This window comes from Tachyglossus aculeatus, chromosome 3 (assembly GCF_015852505.1).
Source record: "Tachyglossus aculeatus isolate mTacAcu1 chromosome 3, mTacAcu1.pri, whole genome shotgun sequence".
Classification (NCBI taxonomy): Eukaryota; Metazoa; Chordata; class Mammalia; order Monotremata; family Tachyglossidae; genus Tachyglossus; species Tachyglossus aculeatus.
Window position 1 is genome coordinate 20527539 of NC_052068.1, and position 25840 is coordinate 20553378.

Sequence of the window (25840 nt, forward strand, 5' to 3'; positions counted from 1 at the left end):
CCCCACCCTCCCAGCCCTACCCCCTTCCCCTCCCCACAGCACCTGTATATATGTTTGTACAGATCTATTACTCTATTTATTTTACTCGTACATATTTACTGTTCTATTTATTTTGTTAATGAGGTACATCCAGCTTTGCTTCTATTTATCCTGATGACTTGACACCTATCCACATGTTTTGTTTTGTTGTCTGTCTCCCCCTTCTAGACTGTGAGCCCTGTTGTTGGGTAGGAACTGTCTCTATATGTTGCCAACTTTGTTTTTCCCAAGCGCTTAGTACGGTGCTCTGCACACAGTAAGTGCTCAATAAATACGACTGAATGAATGAATGAGGCCAGCTTACCAACTCAGCCAGGGGGCTTTAACACTCTAATTGGATTCCCCTAAGAAGATGAAGATACATATATACCTGTATATATGTATATATGTTTGTACATATTTATTACTCTATTTATTTATTTATTTATTTTACCTGTACATATCTATTCTATTTATTTTATTTTGTTAGTATGTTTGGTTTTGTTCTCTGTCTCCCCCTTTTAGACTGTGAGCCCACTGTTGGGTAGGGACTGTCTCTATATGTTGCCAACTTGTACTTCCCAAGTGCTTAGTACAGTGCTCTGCACACAGTAACCACTCAAAAAATACGACTGATTGATTGATTGATTGATTGATGAAGACCCTTACTGTTACTATCACAGTAGAGCCTGGTGAGGAAGTTCATGAAGAGCCCGCTGAGAGGGCGAGGAGCCAGGTGGGCATCTCGGGCAGCTCTGTGCTCTTTCCATTAGGCCACACTGCTTCTCCAATTCATTATCCTTGACTCCTCTCTCTCATTCAACCCACATATTCAGTCCATTCCTGTTGGTTCACAACATTGCTAAAATCCACCCTTTCCCCTCCATCCAAACTCTACCCCGTTAATCCTCACACTTATTCTATCACACCTTGATTACTGTATCAGCCTCCTTGCTGACCTCCCTGCCTCTTATCTCTTCCCACTCAGTCTATACTTCTCTCCACCAACTGGATCATTTTTCTAAAAAACCGTTAAAACAGAAACTCCTTACTATCGGCTTTTAAGCAGCCAGTCTTCTTGCCCCCTTCTACCTCACCTCTAGATTCTCCTACTACAACCCGGCCTTCACACTTCGCTCCTCTAATGACAATCTACTCACTGTACCTCGATCTTGTCTATCTCGCCACCGACCTCTCGCCCACATCCTGCCTCTGGCCTGGAACGCCCTCCCTCTCCATATCCAACAGGCAATGACTCTCCCCACCTTCAAAGTCTTATTGAAGGCACATCTCCTCCAAGAGGCCTTCCCTGACTAGGCCCTCTTGTCCTTGTCTTCCACTCCCTCCGCGTCACTCTGATTCATTCCCTTTATTCATTCCACCATCCCAGCCCCACAGCACTTATATAAATATCCATAATTTATTTATTTATATTAATGTCTGTGTCCCCCCCTCTAGACAGTAAGCTCAATATGGGCAGGGAATGTGTCATTATATTGTTATACTATACTCTCCCAAGTGCTTAGTACAGTGTTCTGCACACAGTAAGTGCTCAATAAGTACAAATGATTGACTGATTGAAGTCAGAAGATGAGGAAACACCTGGATTCCAAGACTTCCCCTCAGTGGAGGTATTACCAGGCCCACTCTCAAATGCCCAGCTCTCTGACCACTTTAAAACACAATGCAGATAAACAGGTCTTATTTCCCCAGGAGCCCCAAGAATGCTAGACATTTCCATTCCATTTCCACCCTCAGCATTCTTAAATTTCCGCTCTGCCATATCAGTGTGTACATTTTACAGATAGGGAGACTGAGGTACACATTGGTGGAGTAGAACTCCTGGACTAGAACTCCTGGAATGCCCTCCCTCCACACATCCACCAAGCTAGCTCTCCTCCTCTCTTCAAAGCCCTACTGAGAGGTCACCTCCTCCAGGAGGCCTTCCCAGACTGAGTCCCCTTTTTCCTCTCCTCCTCCCCATCCCCCTGCCCTACCTCCTTCCTCTCCCCACAACACTTATATATATTTTTACAGACTTGTTACTCTATTTATTTTACTCATACATATTTACTATTCTATTTAGTTTGTTAATGATGTGCATATAGCCTTAATTCTATTTGTTCTGACGATTTTGACATCTGTCTACATGTTTTGTTTTGTTGTCTGTCTCCCCCTTCTAGACTGTGAGCCCGTTGTTGGGTAGGGACTGTCTCTATATGTTGCCGACTTGTACTTCCCAAGTGCTTAGTACAGTGCTCTGCACACAGTAAGCACTCAATAAATACGATTGAATGAATGAATGAACTCCAAACTCTATCAGATGCATCTGCTTTCCGTCTTTCTGTCTCTTGCACCACTTAACTTGGAGAAGTGTCTCTTTTCATCGGGACCTCAGAAGATTCCTGCCCAACCTGTGTATGACTTTGAGCAAGTCACTTACCTTCTCGGTGCCTCAATTTTCTCATCTGAAAAATGAGGATTAAATCCTACTCCCCTCCTACCTAGACTGTGAGCCCCATGCGGGACAGGGACTGTGTCCAAACTGATTACTCTCCCTGCCTCTAAAGCCTTATTGAAGGCACATCTCCTCCAAGAGGTCTTCCCCAACTAAGCCCTCCCTTTGTCTTCCAGTCCCTTCAGCGTCACCCTGACTTGCTTTCCTTTATTTATCCCGAATCCCAGACCCACAGCACTTATATGCATATTTGTAATTTACTTATTTATATTCATGTCTGTCTCCCTGTCTAGACTGTAAGCTCATTGTGAGCAGGGAATGTGCCTGTTTACTGTTGTATTGTACTCTACTAAGCACTTAGTACAGTGTTCTGTACATAGTAAGCTCTCAATAAATACGATTGAATGAATAACCTGTATCTACCCCAGCACTTGGTTGGCAATTAGGATGCGCTTAACAAATACAATAATACTGTCATAATAATAATAACCCGATGTAAATCTGGGAATGGGAGAGGGAGGCCACGCAGGGACAGTCATTCCAACTGAACTTATCAAATGCGGCACAACACATCTAGAGAGCGCAGCGTGGCTCAGTGGAAAGAGCACAGGCTCGGGAGTCAGAGGTCATGGGTTCAAATCCCAGCTCCCCCCCATGTCTGCTGTGTGACCTGGGGAAGTCACTTAACTTCTCTGAGCCTCAGTTACCTCATCTGTAAAATGGGGATTAAGACAGTGAGCCCCACGTGGGACAACCTGATCACCTTGTATCCTCCCCAGGGCTTAGAATTATGCTTCGCACATAGTAAGCGCTTAACAAATGCCATCATTGTTATTATTATTATCTAGAATCCACAGCATCCAACCCTGAGTGGGGTGAAGAAGGGTTGGATCCGACGTAGGGAAAGCAGCAACTCCCAAGAGGGACTCTAGAGAAGAAGCCAGGAGAAAAGGCCCCGGCAAGCTATGTGATGGTCTTACCCTCGCTCTGCAGTTCCCTCCCTCCCAAGCCCCCATACTCACATCTCCGTCATGGTCTCGGGCAGGTTGGCAGGGATGGCAGTGAGCCCCTTGCCACGACAGTCCACGATGCCATTGCTGCAGGTGCACATGGCAGGGCAGGAGCCTGAGGACAGGGTGCAGATGGATGCTCGGGATGCATCTCCTTGGCCTGGAGAGAGAGATGGAGAAGGAGACAGAGACAGAGATGCAAATTGATAGGTGAGGGGCCAGGGGCTTGCCTGACACACAGCAGTGAACATAATAATAATAATAATCATGGCATTTTATTAAGCCCTTACTATGTGTAAAGCACTGTTCTAATTTATTCATTCATTTAATCGCATTTATTGAGTGCTTACTGTGTGCAGAGCACTGTACTGAGCACTTGGGAAGTCCAAGTTGGCAACATACAGAGACGGTCCCTACCCAATAGCGGGCTCACAGTCTAGAAGGGGGACACAGACAACAAAACATATTAACAAAATAAAATAAATAGAATAAATATGTACAAATAAAATAAATAGAGTAACAAATACGTACAAACGTATATACATATATACAGGTGCTGTGGGGAGGGGAAGGAGGTAAGGCGGGGGGATGGGGAGGGGGAGGAGGGGGTTCTAATCGCTGGGGAGGTTACAAGGTGATCAGGTTATCCCACAGGGGGCTCACAATCTTAATTCCCATTTTACAGATGAAGTAACTGAGGCCCAGGGAACTTAAGTGACTTGCCCAAAGTCACACAGCTGACAACTGGCGGAGCCGGGATAATGAGAAGCAGTCATGGCCTAGGGGAAAGAGCGTGAGCTTGGGAGGCCAAGGACCCGGGTTCTAATCCCAAATTTGCCAATGGCTTGCTTTGCGACCTCAGGCAAGTCACTTAGATTCTCTGTGCCTCAGTTTCCTCATTTGCAAAATGGGGGATAAATACCATTCTCCCTCTTACTTAGACTGTGAGTCTCATGTGGGACAGGGACTGTGCCCAACCTGATTAACTTGTAGCACTTAGAAAAGTGACAAATACTCAGCAATTAACAAATATAATAATAATAACAATTGTAATCCTTGCTCCTCCAAGAAGCAGCATGGCTCAGTGGAAAGAGCCCGGGCTTGGGAGTCAGAGGCCATGGGTTCTAATCCCGGCTCCGACACTTATCGGCAAGTCACTTAACTTCTCTGTGCCTCAGTTACCTCATCTGCAAAATGGGGATTAAGACTGTGAGCCCCCCGTGGGACACCCTGATCACCTTATATCCTCCCCAGCGCTTAGAACAGTGCTTTGCACATAGTAAGCGCTTAATAAATGCCATTATTATTATTATTGAGGCACATTCACTATGTTAGTGAAGAAGATCAATTTCCCAGAGGTATTTATTGAATGCTTACTATGTGCAGGGCACTGGACTAAGCACTTGGGAGAGTACACTACAACAGAGTTAGCAGAGACAATCCCAGCCCACAGGGAAATGGAAAACTAGCCAGGGTGACAGACATTAAAATAAATTACAGGTAGGGGAGACAACTGAGTATAAGGTTTTGATGTCTGTCTCCCCTATTCTAGACTGTGAGCCCATTGTGGGCAGGGATTATCTCTATTTGTTGCTGAACTGTACTTTCCAAGTGCTTAGTACAGTGCTCTGCATATAATAAGTGCTCAATAAATACGATTGAATGAAAGAATGAATGTAAGTATTGTGGGAATGCAGTGATGTCAAGGTGCTTAGGGGATTTAGACAAAGGCACAGATGACTCAGAACAGAGGGAAAATCAATCAACTGCCTTTATTTAGAGTTTACTGTGTGCAGAGTAATAATAATAATGGCATTTGTTAAGCACTTACTATGTGCAAAGCACTGTTCTAAGCACTGGAGGGGGATACAAGGTGATCAGGTTGTCCTACATGGGGCTCACAGTCTTAATCCCCATTTTACAGATGAGGTAACTGAGGTGCAGAAAAGTGAAGTGACCTGCCCAAGGTCACACAGCTGACAGTTGGTGGAGCCGGGATTTGAACCCATGACCTCTGCCTCCCGAGCCCATGCTCTTTCCATTGATTGAGGGAGTACAATACAACAGAGTTGGTAGACACATTCCCTGCCCACAACAAGCTTACAGTCTAGAGACTATAGAGGGAAGGCTTCTTGGAGGAAATATTTTAATAGGCTTTTGAAGAGAGAGGTGGTATGTGAGGTGGTCTTCTAGTTATTGAAGCGGGAGGGAATTCCAGGAAGAAAAGAAGACGTGAGTAAAGGGTCAGCGGTGAAGGACTTGATCTTGAGGCCCCATAAGGAGGTGGGTGTTAGAGGAGCAAATTAAACCAAAGTAGTCTTTGGGAGGCCATATGACTTGACTTGGATTAGCATATTTTGGGCACATAATCAAGAGGACTAATTCTCCGGAGAAGACACTAATGCTAGGAAAAGGCCTGGGAAAACATGGAAGAGGCAGACTGGCAGCTAGGTGGATAGAGACCATAACGATAACGGAAGAACCATTTGAAAGGTTGCAGATTATGGCAGAGGACAGGACGTTCTGGAGAGAGTATATCCATGGAGTCGCTATGAATTGGAAACAACTTGACGGGACTTAATTATAGTTAATCAATCAATCAATCAATCGTATTTATTGAGCACTTACTGTGTGCAGAGCACAGTACCAAGCGCTTGGGAAGTACAAGTTGGCAACATATAGAGACGGTCCCTACCCAACAGTGGGCTCACAGTCTAGAAGGGGGAGACAGAGAACAAAACCAAACATATTAACAAAATAAAATAAATAAATAAATAGAATAAATAGAGGAGCGAAGTGTGTCAGGCTGGGTTTTAGAAGGGAAGGAACATGTTGGGTAGGGACTGTCTCTGTATGTTGCCAATTTGTTCTTCCCAAGCGCTTAGTACAGTGCTCTGCATATAGTAAGCGCTCAATAAATACGATTGATGATGATGATGAACATGGAGAGATTGGAGGGAGAGTCAGCCCAGCGAGAACGGCCCAGAAGGTCCTCTGAAAAAGTCACTGATTCTACATCAGCCAGTCAGTTGGCATATAAATGAGCCCCCTGTAACACAGGGCACTGTACCAGGTCCCCTGAGGAGATATGAAGGAAGGGTAAGACATGGTCATTGCCCTCTAGAAGCGTCCCATCTGCTGGATACACAATAATAATAGCAATAATAATGGCATTTGTTAAGCGCTTACTATTTGCCAAACACTGTACTAAGTGCTGGGGGAGATACAACGTAATCAGGACAGCCCTAGATTCTGCCCCACATGGGGCTCACAGTCTAAGTGGGCAGGAGAACTGGTACTGAATCCTCATTTTACAAATAACAAATAATAACGATGGCATTTATTAAGTGCTTACTATATGCAAAGCACTGTTCTAAGCACCTGGGAGGTCACAAGGTGATCAGGTGCACTGGGGAGGTTACAAGGTGATCAGGTTGTCCCATGGAGGACTCACAGTCTTAATCCCCATTTTATAGATGAGGTAACTGAGGCCCAGAGAAGTAAAATGACTTGCCCAAAGTTACACAGCTGACAATTGGCAGAGCCGGGATTTGAACCCGCGACCTCTGATTCCAAAGCCCAGGCTCTTTTCCACTGAACCATGTTGCTTCTCCAGGAATGAGGAAATGAGGAAACTGAAGCCCAGAGAAATTAAGGAGACACAGCAGGCAAGTGGCAGATCTGAGGTAAGATCCCAGGTCCTCTGACTTCTGTGCCACGCTCTTTATACTAGGCCAAGCTGCTTCCCAATTCTACAAATAAACGTGCAGCACAACTAATGGAACTTTCTAAGCCTTATTGATGGCCCATTTCCTCCAAGAGGCCTTCCCTGACTAATCCCTCATTTCCTTTTTTCCCACTCCCTTCTAAGTCACCCTGGTTTGTTCACTTTATTCACCCCCACAACTCAGCCTCCTAGCATTTATGTACATACCCGTAATTTATTTATATTAATGCCCGTGTCCCCTTCTAGATTGTAAGCTCATTGTGAACAGGGAATGTGTTTGTTATATCGTTGTACTGTACTCTCCCAAGTGATTAGTACAAGTGCTCTGTACCCAATAAGCGCTCAATAAATATGATTGATTCATTAATAAGCAGGCGGGTCAGGGCCTGTTGGTTGTGGGGGGTGGGACAGGCTGCACAATGCAAGTCACCTCTCACCTGAGCAGCTGAATTCGTTCTTCTGGACCTCGGCCACGTTGAGGCTGCGGAGAGTGGCAGGCCCCGCGCACTGGGTGAACAGCCCGATGGTCGGGCGCTGACGCAGCCACTGAGACAGCCAGGAGAGGTGGCAGTCACAGAAGAGGTGGTTGGAGTGCAGGCGGCTGTGGACAGAGAGGAGGCGGTCACCTCGGGGGACGGGGACCACTGCCCCCATGGCTTTGTTGGACTGCCCTACAAGTTTCAGGGCCTCCCCCAATCTCTGACAAGATTTCAGAGCTTTCAAGAGAGCTGGTAAAAGCTAGGCATTTCCCAGAAGGTTAGAAATACCCGCAAAGTAGGTATGACAGGCTCCCAATAAGTGCCTCCCTGCCACTCCCTACCTCTAGACAATTACTCCCCCCCATTCAAAGCCTTATCAAAGACACATCTCCTCCAAGAGGTCTTCCCTGACTAAGCCCTCCTTTCATCTTCTCCCACTCCCTTTGGCATCACCCTGACTTGTTCTTTTTATTCAGTTCTCTCCCAGACCTACATCATCACCATCAATCGTATTTATTGAGCGCTTACTGTGTGCAGAGCACTGTACTAAACGCTTGGGAAGTACAAGCTGGCAACATATAGAGACAGTCCCTACCCAACAGTGGGCTCACAGTCTAAAAGCACTTATGACCACGTCATATTCTTCTTCTTATTATTATGGTATTTGTCAAGCATTTACTATGTACCAGGCACTATTCTAAGGGACACAGTCTCTGTCCCACGTGGGGCTCACAGTCTCAACCCCCATTTTACAGATGACATAACTGAGGCAAAGAGAAGTAAAGTGAAGTGAAGTGCCCAAGGTCAGCAGATAGGTACAAAGCCAGGATCAGAACCAATGACCTTTTGACCCCCAGGCTCATGCTCTCTCCACTATGTTATGCTGCTTTTCAATCTGTAATTTATTAATTTATATTAATGTCTGTCTCCCCTCAAGACTGTAAGCTTGTGGGCAGGGAATGTTTCTCTTATATTGTTCTCTCCCAAGCGATTAGTCCAGTGCTCTGCACACAGTGAGCACTCAATAAATACAACTGACTGCCTGATTGACAGAGTTGTGGTATTAGTTAAGCGCTTACAATGTGCCAAGCACTATGCTAAGTGCTGGGGTGGATACAATGTGATCAGCTCAGACACAGTATCCCTTAAGCCTCTTCCACCCCCACACTCAAAATGAAAGCTTGCCATCTTCGACCCCAATCTCCAGGGTTGGCACCAGCCCTTTTCTGATCTGAGGGGAGTTTACCCTGATCCCAGTCTGAAGACAGGCCAATCGGTAAGAAAACCCCAAAGTGTAACCTAACCGGGGCTGGGACGGCCCACGAAGAGAACAGCGGGTACTGACTTGATATTACAAAATAAGACTCGTTGGCTGTCCTGCTCGCCCACCTCACCAGTCCGCCACCCTCTCCGACCTACTCGCCCATCGCCCAGGCAAACTCACAAGGTGCGCAGTTTGGGCATGTGGTTGAAGCTGGACACTGGAATGGTGGTGATGTTGTTGTTGTTCAAAGTCCTTTAGGGAGAGAAACAAAAAAGATTCAGCATCTGGGAGGCACAAGGGCGTTGGGGGCCAGTCCAAAGGCAAGGCAATGGAAACCCAATTCCCATTCTCTGATTCATCTGAAGATGAGAATGAGGGACCCACAAGAATCCCTGAACTCTTCCGCTAGAGCTTGGTGAAAGACACAAAACGACCCTATTACTTCTCCAACATCAATAATCCCATCCTATCAATAACACCTATCCTTCCTCCTCTCAGTACCAACTAAAAACTTGGCTATGATACTCCCCCCAGCCCCACAGCACTTTATGTCCATAGCCTTATACTCCACTATTTCCTCTATCCATAATTTATTTTAACTTCTGTCTCCCCCATAGACTGTAACCTCCTAGTTGGCAGGGATCATACTGACCAACTCTGTTGAATTCTACTTTCTAAAGTGCTTAATACATGCTCTGCACACAGTAAAGGCTCAATAAAAAACACTGATTGATAGAAAGACTAAATAACATAAGATAAAAAGAAAGTTGCCATATAAGGGAATAGCCAGCAATCCCTTAGCATGTCTTTTCATTATGTGCTTTGCATAGGACTCGATTAGGGGATCGACAATGAGCGCCTACCAATGTAGACAGCATCCTGCACATGCTCTGAGGATCAGTCAAGGAGCAAAACCTCTGGGCAGCATCTGTTAGCTTTTAAAGGTGTCAACCACACAGGGAAGGAGCAGACGCCCCTGGAGACTCCCTGACCAGAAAGGCAGGCTTGAGTAAAGTGAAGCTCAGCATGCTCAGATGAGAGGGGCAGAGGGGAACTTGCAGGTTCCATGTTCCAACCCTGGTAGAGCCTTTTCTATGCATGCTTGGGATAGTTCACTCCACTACTCTGAGCGTCAGTAGTCTCCCAAGAAAAGGGGTAGTGACAGACATTGTTTTCACAGGCCTGCCGCCTGAGGCCACGAAGAACAAGAATTGCATTAGGCGGGACTCCCGTCCTTCTTGAGGTGGTAACTCACCACTCGAAAGCTTAAAAAGAAATCCCACTGGATTCCACTTTAGGCTGAGATGGTAGGAGAGGACTTATAAAGCCTGGGTGGTGTTGGTGGCTCGGACAAAGGAAGGGGGAGAAATGAGGAGAAGGAGGAGGGGGAGGAGGAGAGGAAGAGGCTGAGCGGCCTCCTCTTCCTCCCTCTCTCCAGAGACAGCCACTGAACTTGGCCTCCTGGACTGGAATGGGCATTTCTTACACAGCCCAAAGTACTATGTCTGCTGTGCTGGAGACCCCCTTCAACAGCCCAGAAGGGCCAATTCTGGTATGGCCAGAAGGCTCTGCTTGCCAGCCTGACGTGCCACTAGTGCCCTCAACCATGGGCACTGCCAGCCACCCCCCCTTTTATGTTATGGCATTTGTTAAGTGTTTACTTTATGCCAGGCACTGTTCAAAATGCTGGGGTAGATGCAAGATAATCAGGTTGGACACAGGCCCTATCCCACGTACGGCTCACAGTCTTAATACCCATTTTACAGATGAGGGAACTGGGGCACAGAGAAGTGAAGTGACTTACCCAAGTTCACGCAACAGATAAGTGGTGGAGTCAGGATTAGAACCCAGGATTAAACTTCCAGGCCTGTGTTCTATCGCCCCCTCTCCATCCCCCCATCTTACCTCCTTCCCTTCCCCACAGCACCTGTATATATGTATATATGGTTGTACATATTTATTACTCTATTTATTTATTTATTTCACTTGTACATTTCTATTCTATTTATTTTATTTTGTTGGTATGTTTGGTTCTGTTCTCTGTCTCCCCCTTTTAGACTGTGAGCCCACTGTTGGGTAGGGACTGTCTCTATGTGTTGCCAATTTGTACTTCCCAAGCGCTTAGTACAGTGCTCTGCACATAGTAAGCGCTCAATAAATACGATTGATTGATTGATTGATTGATAGGCCATGCTGCTTCCCCCTGCCATTCAAGGTGGTGGGTGGCAGCCCCGGTGGCATTGGCTGACCACTCCTAAGCCCTGGCAGAAGACCCCGGACAAAGCAGTGGCAGAGGACAATGGTGGATGGCAGAGGCAGCAATGGAAGAGGAATAAACCAGTGAGAGACCACAGTTTGGTAAGCCCCCTGCCTTCCTATCCCTTTCTCTCACCCCTCCCCATTTCCTCTCCCCCGCTCTCCTCATCTTTCTTCTTTTGTCTTCTACTAAGATCCCACCATCACTATCTCCTTTCTTCTCTCCCTCCCACCAAGTCTAGCTTTTTCTTTCCCCTTATTCCCCCTGGTCTCTCTCCCTCTTGCCCCCTCTCTTGCCCTCATCCCTAATGGTCATACCCCTAACCTGGCCTGGGGAATCTGGTTCCCCCACGAAGAGAGAGAGAGAGAGAGAGAGAGAGAGAGAGAGAGAGAGAGAGAGAGAGAGAGAATCGATATGAGGCTACCTGAGCAGAGGCCCAGACAAATCCCCCCGGCTGCTGCCCAGGCTAGGCTGCGGCTCCCCGCGACCACCACTTACAGCACCTCCAGGCTCCGAAGGGCTCGGAAAGCCCCGTCCTCAATGCAGCTGATCTGATTCTTGTCCAACTGCCTGTGGAGCAAAGCGACAAAGGGAGATTCAGGTAGACAAGCACGTTTCCCGGAGGCCGTTCATTCATTCATTCATTCAATTGTATTTATTGAGCGCTTACTGTGTGCAGAGCACTGTACTAAGCGCTTGGGAAGTACAAGTTGGCAACTTATAGAGACGGTCCCTACCCAACAGCGGGCTCACAGTCTAGAAGGGGGAGACGGACAACAAAACAAAACATATTAACAAAATAAAATAAATATGTACAAGTAAAATAAATAGAGTAATAAATATGTACAAACATATATACACATATACAAGTGCTGTGGGGAGGGGAAGGAGGGAAGGAGGGGGATGGGGAGGGGGAGGAGGGGGAGAGGAAGGAAGGGACTCAGTCTGGGAAGGCCTCCCGGAGGAGGTGACCTCTCAGGACGGCAGCCCAGGACGGAGCAGGCTGGCCAGGGCGGGGGAGGTGCCAAGGCCAGAAAGACAATGGGGATCTGAGCAGGGGAGACGGAACCACCAGAGACCTTCCCATCTTAGGGGCTGGAACCTCCGTCCACCCTGTAAGTGATTCCCACAATCGCTCCCTGGGCCTAACTACTGCCTGCTTACATTCGGAACAGAACAACTTGTATATATTTATTCTATTTTATTTGGTTTATATGTTTTGTTTTGTTGTCTGTCTCCCCCTTCTAGCCTGTGAGCCCGCTGTGGGGTAGGGACCGTCTCTAGATGTTGCCAACTTGTACTTCCCAAGCGCTTAGTACACTGCTCTGCACACAGTAAGCGCTCAATAAATACGATTGAATGAATGAATGAACGAGGAAAGGAAAACAGAAAAATGATGACCATTCTTTGACCTCTTTTTCAAGAACTTGTTTTATGCTATCTGTTAAGCGCTTACTATGTGCCAGGCACTGTACTAAGCATTGGAATAGATACAAGTTAATCATTTTGGACACAGTTCCAGTCCCACATGGGGCTCACAGTCTTAATCCCCACTTGAAAGATGAGGTAACTGAGGTACAGAGAAGATAAGTAACTTGCCCAGAGTCTCCCAGCAGACAAGTGGCGGAGCTGGGATTAGAACCCAGGTCCTTCTGATTCCCAGGCCCGTGCTGTTTCCACTAGGCCATGATGCTTCCCACACTTGTTCCCCATGGTAAAATTCATTTTGGAGGAAAAAAAACAACTAAAAAATCTCATGAAATATTTTCTTGTAGCTTGTTACTTTTCAAAATACGATGGATTTCTCAAATACTGTTCCAGTTCTAGTTCATTTCCTATGCTTATTTTCTGATTATATGGCTTTCTTCTTTCTGGACCAAGGATGATGTATAGAAGAGAAGGTCTATGTCCAGGTATTATTATGGTAATTATTATTATGGGTATTTGTTAAGCGCTTACTATGTGTCAAGCACTGCTTTAAGCACTGGGGTAGATCTAATCCCAGCTCTACCACTTGTCAGCTGTGTGACTTTGAGCAAGTCACTTCACTTCACTGTGCCTCAGTTCCCTCATCTGTAAAATGGGGATTAAAACTGCGAGCCCCACGTGGGACAACCTGATCACCTTGTATCCCCCCCCAGGACTTAGAAAAGTGCTTCACACATAGTAAGCGCTCAACAAATGTCATCATCATCCTACAGGTTAATCAGGCTGGACACAGTCCCTGTCCCACATGGGGCTCACACTCTTAGTAGGCAGAAGAACAGGTATTGAATCCCCATTTTACAGATGAGGAAACTGAGGCCCAGAGAGGTTAAGTGACTTGTCCCAGGTCACACAGCAGGCAACTGGCAGAGAAGGATTAGAAACAGGTCCTCTGAATTTCAGGCTTGTGCTCTTTCCAATAAGCCATACTGCTGTCTGCTGTTGATGATTTCTATTTTCAATCTGGGGGTTTTATTTCCTATTTCTCATTAGCGCTTAGAACAGTGCTTTGCACACTGTAAGCGCTTTATAAATGCCATTATTATTATTATATCAACTAGGAAAAACTCAGGAGTTGTTTTGACATTTTGCAGGTGCAGGCAGGAGCCTGTAGTTTCCTTCAGAACAGTAACAGTGCGGAGCAGCATGTCATAGTTGACAGAGCACGGGCCTGGGCATCAGAAGGTCATGGGTTCTAATGGCAGTTCCGTCACTTGTCTGCTGTGTGACCTTGGGCAAGTCACTTAACTTATTTGTGTTTCAGTTACCTCGTCTGTAAAATGGGGATGAAGACCATGTCCAACCTAACTAGCTCGTATCTACCCTTAGTAATAATAATGCCGTTTATTAAGCGTTTACTATGTGCAAAGCACTGCTCTAAGCACTGGGGAGGAGTACAGTGCCTGGCATATAGTAAGCACTTAACAAATATAATATAATAATAATGGCATTTATTAAGCGCTTACTATGTGCAAAGCACTGTTCTAAGCGTTGGGGATGTTACACGGTGAACAGGTTGTCCCACGGGGGGCTCACAGTCTTAATCCTCATTTTCCAGATGAGGTAACTGAGGCCCAGAGAAGTGAAGTGACTTGCCCAAAGTCACACAGCGGACAACTGGCAGAGCTGGGATTTCAACCCATGACCTCTGACTCCCAAACCCGTGCTCTTTCCACTGAGCCACGCTGCTTCTCATAATAATAATAATTCTTGTTATTATTATGAGAAGCTGCTTCTCATTATTATTATTAATTGCAAACACAGCCCACCTCGGAAAGCAGGTTCAGTTCTGAGAAAGATCCCCGTTGACAACTCAAAGCCTTGCCAGGTCTGAGAAGCCGCTGTGACCTGCAAGGCTCGGAGAGCCTCCTGGCTCTCTAGGAGGGCCTCCATCCCCCGCCTCTTACCTCCTTCCCTTCTCCACAGCACCTGTATATATGTAGATATGTTTGTACATATTTATTAGTCTATTTATTCATTTATTTATTTTACTTGTACCTATCTATTCTATTTATTTTATTTTGTTAGTATGTTTGGTTTTGTTCTCTGTCTCCCCCTTCTAGACTGTGAGCCCACTGTTGGGTAGGGACTGTCTCTATATGTTGCCAGCTTGTACTTCCCAAGCGCTTAGTACAGTGTTCTGCACACAGTAAGTGCTCAATAAATACGATTGATTGATTGATTGATTGAGGGTAGGTGGGCAGGTAGTTACCAACGGCACTCAAAAATGCCCAGTCTAGAGACCCACGTGATTCCACATGTGTTTCGCTGGGCACGCAGCATAACATGACAACGTCACAGCGTCACACAGGCTCCTCTGTGGAAGTACACTGAGTTCACCCAGACTGAGAGGGCTTCCTTGTGGTGACGGGGGGCAACTCTGAGCCCCCACACCTTGCCCTGAGCCAGCACAATGTCCTTCTTACAGTGCTCTGCGTACAGTAAGCGCTCAATAAATACAATTGATTGATTGATTGATCTGCCAAGCTAGCTCTCTTCCACCCTTCAAGGCCCTATTTTGCTAATATGTTTTGTTCTGTTCTCTGTCTCCCCCTCCTAGACTGTGAACCCACTGTTGGGTAGGGACTGTCTCTATATGTTGCCAACTTGGACTTCCCAAGCGCTTAGTACAGTGCTCTGCACACAGTAAGCGCTCAATAAATATGATTGATTGATTGATTGGAGAAAAGGGGTGAGGGGGAAAAGTGGTGAGGGGGTGCGTGACTCCCAAACTGCAGAATTCAGTGGCAGGAGGGAGGATGAGTGCTTAAAAGAAAAACAAAGTGCATAAATTAATGTCCATCTCCTGCCCTAGACTGTAAGCTCATTATGGGCAGGGAATGTGTCTACTAATTCTGTTGTTCATTCATTCATTCAATCATATTTATTGAGCGCTTACTGTGTGCAGAGCACTGGACTAAGCCCTTGGGAAGTACAAGTTGGCAACATATAGAGACGGTCCCTACCCAACAGTGGGCTCATACTCTAGGAGGGGGAGAAACAGTCTAGAAGGGGGAGACACCTTGTATTGTACTCTCATTCATTCATTCATTTATTCAGCTGTATTTATTAAACACGTAGTGTGTGTGACCCTGGGCAAGTCACTTGACTTCTCTGTGCCTCAGTTACCTCATCTGTAAAATGGGAATGAAGACTGTGAGCCCCACGTGGGACAAACTGATTATCTTGGCTCCTCCCCAGTGCTTAGAACAGTGCTTTGCACATAGTAAGTGCTTAATAAATGCCATCATTATTATTATTATTATGCAGAGCACTATACTAAGCACTTGGGAGAGTAGAACACAACAATAAACAGACACATTCCCTGCCCACAACGAGAGCCTAGTACAGTTCTCTGCACACAGTAAACACCCAATAAAATACACTGATTGATTGTTTGATTGATTGATAAAAGGCCCAGTGCCTTAACTGTGCCAGATTTGGGGGGGAGGGGGGGGGGAGGCTGACCAGTTTTCAACCTGTCTGCCCAGCATAAAGCAGGGTGGTGGACCACCAGAGCGGCTCTTCTTCCATAATTGGAATTCAGTGATTGGAACGACAAATTTCCGACCCAATTACTCATCGTGGAGGGGTCCGGCAGCCCCGTTTTGATCCTGCAGGCCCGGGCCCTCTCTGGGTTAGCCTGGGACCCAACGGGGTCACATTCTTACTCTTTTTTGATTATTAATCAAATGAAGAGAATAAAGCTAAAGTGCTTTACCTTTAAAAGTTCACAAAGAGACCGAAAATTGCAATTGTATGTGCTGTGCCGATTACACACATTACATTTTATGTTTTTGCAGCCCCCCCAAAGACGTTTAGATTTATGAAGAAAATAAGCCTAGCGGATATTTTGATTTTTTTGCCAAATATCCCATGAATGAAATAAAAAAAAAACCCCTTTCCTTGCTTTATAATATCCACAGGTGTTGTGCCTGTGTGTTGGACTTTCGCTTCCCAAAGTGGAACTGGATTCTGGGAGCCCGGGGAATGCCAGCCATCCCTTCCTAACGCCCTCCTTCCCAGGAATGTTGACTGACTCCCCCTTGCCCTGTGGGTCGGTGAGAGGTCTGTTGGGTGAGAAGGACTCTGTTTGTGACCCTAAGAAACCGGGCGTGGAGGCCACAACCTTACCCCTCAGGTTTTAGGAAGAGATGAGAGCCGGGGTCGGCCCAGCTGCTCTAAAGTCCCCCCGCTTTGCCCCGAGCGGCCCCTACTCACAGGTTTTTCAGGTCGGTGGCTCCTCGGAAGGCTTTCCTGGGCACAGCCTGGATCGCGTTCTCACTGAGGTCCCTGGAGGAGTCAAAGTTGGAAAGGGGAGAGAGAGGTGCGGAGGATGAGGGGGTCCAAACCCCTGAGAGTCCCACCTAGCCCCTCCCCACACCCTCCTCAGTCCAACTACTCAATCAATCAGTAGTACTGTTTGAGCACCTAGTGGGCAAGCGGTACTGGATTAGGCACTGGGGAGAGCACAGTAATAATAATAATGATGGTGTTTGTTAAGCGCTTACTCTGTACCAAGCACTGTTCTAAACGCTGGAGTAATAATAATAATAATGATGGCATTTATTAAGCGCTTACTATGTGCAAAGCACTGTTCTAATCGCTGGGAAGGTCACAAGGTTATCAGGATGTCCCCCGGGGGGCTCACAGTCTTAATCCCCATTTTACCGATGAGGTAACTGAGACAGAGAGAAGTGACTTGCCCAAGGTCACACAGCTGACAACTGGCAGAGCCGGAATTTGAACCCATGACCTCTGACTCCAAAGCCCAGGCTCTTTCCACTGAGCCATGCTGCTTCTGATACGAGGTCATCAGGTCGTCCCACATGGGGCTCACAATCTTAATCCCCATTTTACAGATGACATAACCAAGGCACGGAGAAGTGAAGTGACTTGCCCAAAGTCACCCAGCTGAGAAGTGGTGGAGCCGGTATTTGAACCAATGACCTCTGACTCCCAAGCCCTTGGTCTTTGCACTGTCATAGAAGACGCAATTCTCAAGATGTAAATAATCTGATTGTACTGTACCTACTCAATCAATCGTATTTATTGAGCACTTACTGTGTGCAGAGCACTGTACTAAGCGCTTGGGAAGTACAAGTTGGCACACACTACTCCCAGTGTTTTGTCCAGTGCTTGGCATATACACAGTGCTCACCAAATGATTACTGTTATTAATTCCTACCCTTAAGGAGTTTACAGTCTAGCTCATTCTCTCTTGGGACAAAGATTATTTTGACTGGTGAGGTCACTGGAAATATGGTGGCCACTAGGGATGGAAGTAAACTGGAATGCAGCATGGCCTAGGGACAAGTGCACAGGCTTGGAAGTCAGAGGACATGGGTTCTAATTCCAACTCCACCACTTGTCTGCAGTATAACCTTGGGCAAGTCAGTTCACTTCTCTGCATCTCAGTTACCTCATCTGCAAAATGGGGATTAAGACTGTGAGCCCCATGTGAGGCAGGGACTGTGTCCAACCTGATTACCTTGTATGCACCCCAGAACTTAGAACATTGCTTGGCACATAGTAAGCACTTAACAAACACTATTATCATCATCATCATCATCAATGGGACACTGGTAGAAGAATGAGGGCCAGCATTTCGGTGCCCATCTGAATTATTTCGAAGTGGATCTCTCCCTCTGTCTTTCTTCCCTCCCATCCTCCAGATACTACTTTCGGTTCTTTCATTCATTCAGTCATGCAATCGTATTTATTGAGCACTTATTCATTCATTCATTCACTCACTCGTAATTATTGAGCACTTATTCATTCATTCATTCATTCAATTGTATTTATTGAATGCTTACTGTGTGCAGAGCATTGTACTAAGCGCTTGGGAAGTACAAGTTGGCAACATATAGAGACAGTCCCTACCCAACAGCGGGCTCACAGTCTAGAAGGGGGAGACAGAGAACAAAACAAAACATATTAACAAAATAAAATAAATAGAATAAATATGTACAAATAAAATAGACTAATAAATACGTACAAACATATATACACATATACAGGTGCTGTGGGGAGGGGAAGGAGGTAAGGCAGAGCAGATTGTGTGTGTACGGATTATTGTGTGCGGAGCACTATACTAAGCACTTAGAGTATAATATAACAATAAACAGACACATTCCCTGCCCACAATGAGTTTACAGTCTAGAGGGGTGACAGGCATGAATATAAATAAATGAATTCCAGATATTCGGCTGGCTCACATGGGGCAAGGCAGCACGTGTACTTGGCAATGCACTGCACCCCTGCCCACCCACTCACTTGTTGCGCTCTGGGCCCCCACAGGAACACCCTTGGCAGGGAAGAGAAAGCACCAGTGACACGGCCCAAGCCACTAGCACTGGGATCGATTCCTCCGTGAAGATTCCTATCGAGGCCTACCTGGCATTCCCCGTGGGAGAAGGGCTGCTGAAAACTACTGTTGGGTAGCCTGTCTCTATATGTTGCCAACTTGTACTTCCCAAGCGCTTAGTACAGTGCTCTGCACACAGTAAGCACTCAATAAATACGGTTGATGATGATGAAAACTGCTACCATCTCAGCAGAATTGTCGCTGGAAACAGCCATCTGATGGGTGTGGTCCTGCTAACTGTCATCATCATCATCATCATCATCAATCGTATTTATTGAGCGCTTACAGAGCACTGTACTAAGCACTTGGGAAGTACAAATTGGCAACATATACAGTCCCTACCCAACAGTGGGCTCACAGTCTAAAAGGAGGAGACAGAGAACAAAGCCAAACATACTAACAAAATAAAATAAATAGAATAGATATGTACAAGTAAAATAAATAAATAAAATTCCTGTCCTACTCCTCAGGAATTTGGGGAGATTTGGGGGAACCACCACTCCTCTATCTCCAGCCCTGAGCTCCCCCTGGGTGCTGGGAGAGTTTCTCCCCAATTCACCAGGCAGTCAGGGTCCTCCCAATGCCCAGTGTCACCCGAAGATGGCCTGGCTCTGCCATGCCTGGCCTTCTTCTCCTCAGGAGGATGAGTAGCTGAGTGCCACCATCCCTGATGGCCAGGCTGCTACCTAACCCCCTGACCTGTACAATCCTGCCAAAGAGGACATAATTATCTCTCCCCACTGACTGCCTGGTAATTATATTCGGGGAATGTACAATCATTCCCATGAAGCCTGCCTGCGGTTTGGAGGGCAGACGTAATCAGGGATTTAATTATTTTGCCATTACATCGTATCTTCCGTGTAATTAAACGGCCCAGAGTTACCGCCAGAGTAAAGAGCCCTACCAGGCCGTTAGCATTCTGGTTAACCCAGGGCTCCGCGGCCTCCACAAGCCATAAGTCAGATTCCTGGCAGATGGAGCCATTCCCCAGATCACTCCTCTGACAACATAATTGTTGTTGATGGTATCTCTGCCCCTCTGTCTGTCTCTTCTCCTCTCAACAGTCCCCTAAGCACTAAACTGTGACATTTGAGTTTGAGAACTTCCATAAATCATTCAGAGGGATGTCGTTCAGCGCAAAATGAGCACTGCCCTTCTTCCCGGCCCTCTTTCTGTGTACTGATGGAGACTGTGTAGGTCAGCAGAGTCAGCCCTCAGTAGCCCTGGAGCCCAATCCTGGAGGGAGAGACGTTGGAGTGGGTGAGGGAAGGGGCGAGACCGGGAGCAAGTCCCACTGGTGTTCTCAAGACAAGACTCCTTGGTGGCCCTGGCTGTTGGAAAGGGCTTTATTCACTCTTTTGTCGCCCGCTAGTTGTGATCATGCTGAATTCATTCATTCAATCGTATTTATTAAGCGCTTACTGTGTGCAGAGCACTGTACTAAGCGCTTGAGAAGTACAAATCGGCAACATATAGAGACGGTCCCTACCCAACAATGGGCTCACAGTCTAGAAAATAATGATGGTATTTGTTAAGTGCTTACAATGTGCCAACCACCGTTCTAAGCCCTGCGAGGTAATCAGGTTGTCCATATGGGGCTCACAGACTTAATCCCCATTATCAGATGAGGTAATTGCGGCACAGAGGAGTTAAGTGACTTGCCCAAAGTCACACAGCTGATAAGTGGCGGAGCCAAGATTAGGACCCCAAGACTGAGCTCCTTATCTTCTCTCCCAAACCCTGTCCTCTCCCTGACTTTCCCGTCACTGTGGATGGCACTACCATCCTTCCCATCTCACAAGCCCTCAACCTTGGGTGTCATCCAGTGCTTGGAACAGTGCTTTGCACATAGTAAGTGCTTAATAAATGCCATTACTATTATTATTATTATTATTATTATCCTTGACTCCGCTCTCTCATTCACCCCTCACATCCAATCTGTCACCAAAACCTGCCGGTCTCACCTCCACAACATCGCCAAGATCTGCCCTTTACTCTCCATCCAAACGGCTACCTTGCTGGTTCAATCTCTCATCCTATCCCGACTGGATTAGTGCATCAGCCTCCTTTCTGATCTCCCATCCTCTTGTATTTCCCCACTTCAGTCTATACTTCACTCTGCTGCCGGGATTATCTTTGTATGGAAATGCTCTGGGCATGCCACTCCCCTCCTCAAAAATCTCCAGTGGCTGCCTGTCAACCTTCGAATCAAGCAAAATCTCTTAACTCTCAGCTCCAAGGCTGTCCATCCCCTCGCCCCCTCCTACCTCACCACTCTTCTCTCCTTCTACAGCCCAGCCCACACACTCCGCTCCTCGGCCACCGTGAACCTCCTCACTGGGTCTCGTTCTTGCCTGTCCCGCCGTCGACCCCTGGCCCATGTCCTTCCTCTGGCCTGGAATGCCCTCCCTCCACACATCTGCCAAAATAGCTCTCTTCTTCCCTTCAATGCCCTACTGAGAGCTCACCTCCTCTAGGAGGCCTTCTCTGACTGAGCCCCCCCTTTTATCCTCTCCTCCTCCACTCCCCACCACTCCCCCTCCCTCCCTCTGCCCTACCCCATTTCTCTCCCCACAGCACTTGAATATATTTGTACAAATTTATTACTATATTTATTTTATTTGTACATATTTACTATATTTTATTAATGATAGCTATAATTCTATTTATTCTGATGGTATTGCCACCTATCTGCTTTCATTCATTCAATCATATTTATTGAGCACTTACTGTGTGCAGAGCACTGTACTAAACGCTTGGGAAGCACAAGTTGGCAACATATAGAGACGGTCCCTATCCAACAGCAGGCTCACAGTCTAGAAGACTGCCACTTGTTTTGTATCGTCTGTCTCCCCCCTTCTAGACTGTGAGCCCATTGTTGGGTAGGGACCGTCTCTATATGTTGCCGATTTATATTTCCCAAGCGCTTAGTCCAGTGTTCTGCACACAGTAAGCGCTCAATAAATACGATTGAGTGACTGAATGAATGACTCCCAAGCCCGGCCTCTTTCCACTAAGCCACGTTGCTGAATCAATCAATCAATCAATTGTATTTATTGAGCGCTTACTGTGTGCAGAGCACTGTACTAAGCGCTTGGGAAGTACAAGTTGGCAACATACAGAGACAGTCCCTACCCAACAGTGGGCCCACAGTCTAGAAGGGGGAGACAGAGAACAAAACCAAACATACCAACAAAATAAAATAAATAGAATAGATATGTACAAGTAAAATAAATAGAGTAATAGAGTAATAATAAATATATAAATAGAGTAATAATAAATAAATAAATGGAGTAATAATAAATAAATAAATAGAGTAATATATGAGCAAGTAGGTGTGTGGGGTGCAACACACTGCAAAGGGCATAAGAAGGTTTTTTTAAAAAACACACAGGATCCAATAAAGTGACCACAGCACGGTGACCACAGCAGTGACCCCAACACAGTGATCCCAGCAACACACCGTAGCAACACAACCCCGGAAGGCGGTTGCCTAGGAAGCGGCTGTGGTCTTCCTGGCCCAGTTTAACCAGCTGGACCTGTCCACCTCGTGAAATTCCCCCCATGGTTCTTGGCTCAAAAGTCTCCACCGCTGATGACACAGCCCCAGTGGGCAGGACCTGAACTAGGATTCAGGTCTCCTCGTTCCCCGAGCCGTGCTCTCTGACCGTCATGTGACAAATACTATCTATTCATAAAATACTTTGCGGAAATGGATTGAAATATAATTTTCAACCCATAAAAATCAATGTGAAAGATACAAAACAGATGCTTCTTTGCTAGTTGTATATAAAGTGTGCTTATGAAATGTTGATCAGGAGTTTCTATATCATACTTAACTTCTCTGTGCCTCAGTTGCCTCATCTGTAAAATGGGTATGAAGACTGTGAGCCCCACATGGGACAACCTAATCACCTTGTATCCTCCCCAGCGCTTAGAACAGTGCTTTGCACATAGTAAGTGCTTAACAAATGCCATTATTATTATTATTATTATACTTGGGATTCTATTTGTTCTGACGACTTTGACACTTGTCTACATGTTTTGTTTTGTTGTCTGTCTCCCCCTTCTAGACTGTGAGCCCACTGCTGGGTAGTGACCGTCTCTATATGTTGCCAACTTGTAATAATAATAATAATAATAATAATGGCATTTATTAAGCACTTACTATGTGCAAAGCACTGCTCTAAGCACTGGGGGGGTTACAAGGTGATCAGGTTGCCCCACTGGGGGCTCACAGTCTTAATCCCCATTTTACAGATGAGGTAACTGAGGCACAGAGAAGTTAAGGGACTTGCAAAGTCACACAGCTGACAATTGGTGGAGCTGGGATTTGAACCCATGACCTCTGACTCCAAAACCCAGGCTCTTTCCACTGTTGTACTTCCCAAGCGCTTAGTACAGTGCTGTGCACACAGTAAGTGCTCAATAAATATGATTGAATAAATGAATGAACGGACGAGTATAGCATTCTGTACACATTAAGGGTCTCTATTGCTGAACTGTACTTTCCAAGAGCTTAATACAGTGCTCTGCACACAGTAAGCACTCAATAAATATGATTGAATGAATGAATGAAGGGCTCAGTAAATTCACTCATTCATTCAATCGTATTTATTGAGCGCTTACTGTGTGCAGAACACTGTATTAAGTGCTTGGGAAGTACAAGTTGGCAACATATAGAGACGGTCCCTACCCAACAGTGGGCTCACAGTCTAGAAGGGGGAGACAGACAACAAAACAAAACATATCAACAAAATAAAATAAATAGAATATGTAAATATGTACAAGTAAAATGGAGTAATAAATCTGTACAAACATATATACAGGTGCTGGGGGGAGGGGATGGAGGTAGGGTGGGGGGATGGGAAGGGGAAGAGGAAGGAGGGAGCTCAGTCTGGGAAGGCCTCCTGGAGGAGGTGAGCTCTCAGTAGGGCTTTGAAGGGAGGAAGAGAGCTAGCTTGGCGGATGTGTGGAGGGAGGGCATTCCAGGCCAGGGGGAGGACGTGGGCCAGGGGTCAACGGTGGGATGGGCGACAAGGAGGCACAGTGAGGAGGTTAGCGGCAGAGGAGCGGAGGGTGCGGGCTGGGCCGGTGATTGATTGAGAATTGGGGATGGGGGAGCACAGGGAGCAATGAAAGCCAGTGAAACTGCCTCACAAACTGCTTCAGCCCTCTTCCCACCAGAGTTTAGACAGAGCAAATCAGACCTAAAGTTCTTCTCATAGTCTTTTCCCATCGCATCATTTTATTACAAGGATGGTACAAAAAGTGCTGGGTTAATCATCACTAGTCATTCATTCATTCATTCAATCGTATTTATTGAGCGCTTACTCTGTGCTGAGCACTGTACTAAAAACTTGGGAAGTACAAGTTGGGAATTAGTCCTACTTCACTCGAAAATTGGCATAATATTTGTCTTTAAGCTATTTTGTACTTCGCTCCTCTAGCATTGGCCTATTCATTTTGCCCTGATAATAATAATAATGATGGCATTTATTAAGCGCTTACTATGTGCAAAGCACTGTTCTAAGTGCTGGATAATGATGGCATTTATTAAGCACTTGGTATGTGCAAAGCACTGTTCTAAGCACTGGGGAGGTTACAAGGTGATCAGGTTGTCCCACGGGGGGCTCACAGTCTTAATCCCCATTTTACAGACAAGGGAACGGAGGCACAGAGAAGTCAAGTGACTTGCCCAAAGTCACACAGGTGACAATTGGCAGAGCTGGGATTTGAACCCATGACCTCTGACTCCAAAGCCCGTGCTCTTTCCACCGAGCTACGCTCCCTGATCTCACCTATCTTGGCACTGACCCTTTTCCCACTTCCTCCCTGTGACCTGAAACTCCCTCCCTTTTCATATACTCCAGACCTTCAACGCCTTAGTAAGGTCACACCTCCTCCAAGAGGCCTTCCCTGATTAAGCTCCTTTTTCCCTGGCTCCTCCTTCTGTTGTCTATGCACTTGGCTCTGTGACCTGTGGGCATTTGATATTTGCCCTACCCTCAACCCCACAGCACTTGCGTACATATCAATTAATTACTCATTCATTCAACCATATTTATTAAGTGCTTACTGTGTGCAGAGCACTGTACTAAGCACTTGGGAGAGTACAATGCAACTAACAGACACATTCCCTGCTCACAGCAATCTTACAGTTTATGCTGCTGCCCAGCATAGGTGAGTTTTGACTTGTAGCAGATTGCCTTCCATTCCTAGCTTGGCCAGTAGCTAGTGAGTGGAAGGCAATCTGCTGTACTAAGCGCTTAGCCTCTGCTTGACTCTCCCTGCCGTAGCCGAGACCAGTTCTGTCTCCCCCTTCTAGACTGTGAGCCCGCTGTTGGGTAGGGACTGTCTCTATATGTTGCCAACTTGTACTTCCCAAGCGCTTAGTACAGTGCTCTACACACAGTAAGCGCTCAATAAATACAATTGAATGAATGAATGAATAGTAGAGGACTAGAAACTCTCCAGATGCCACCCTGAGAGAGGTATTCACAAGTAACAGCTTCTACACAGAAAGAACAGAATTAATATTTGCCTAATTAGCTTGATTCCATTCCAGAGATTTCCCAGTCCTTATTTTCCACAGATCTATCTTCTCACCTTTTTTCATCCGCTCTTCCCAGTTCTGTTCTGCTTCATCCTATTCCTCAAAATTGATTTTTTTTAAAAAAAAATTTTCCCTTTAATCCTTTTCTTTCTTGCTAGATTTTCCTGCCCTAGACTTTGGTTTATTTTTATTGACTTAACATCCAAATCTCTCTGCACT

The 25840-nt window shown here is 46.1% G+C and overlaps 1 protein-coding gene across 1 annotated transcript in view; it reads right to left on the reverse strand.

The window, feature by feature from the left end:
• The window catches only part of SLIT1 (slit guidance ligand 1), a 320078-nt gene that overhangs the window by 121482 nt on the left and 172756 nt on the right, over nt 1–25840 (reverse strand). Inside the window, exons 5-9 of the mRNA XM_038744026.1 lie at nt 16920–16991; nt 11712–11783; nt 9137–9208; nt 7651–7814; nt 3499–3646 (exon numbers count right to left, since the gene is read on the reverse strand). Coding sequence (XP_038599954.1) covers nt 3499–3646; nt 7651–7814; nt 9137–9208; nt 11712–11783; nt 16920–16991 — 528 coding nt within the window. The remainder of the gene's footprint in view (nt 1–3498; nt 3647–7650; nt 7815–9136; nt 9209–11711; nt 11784–16919; nt 16992–25840) is intronic.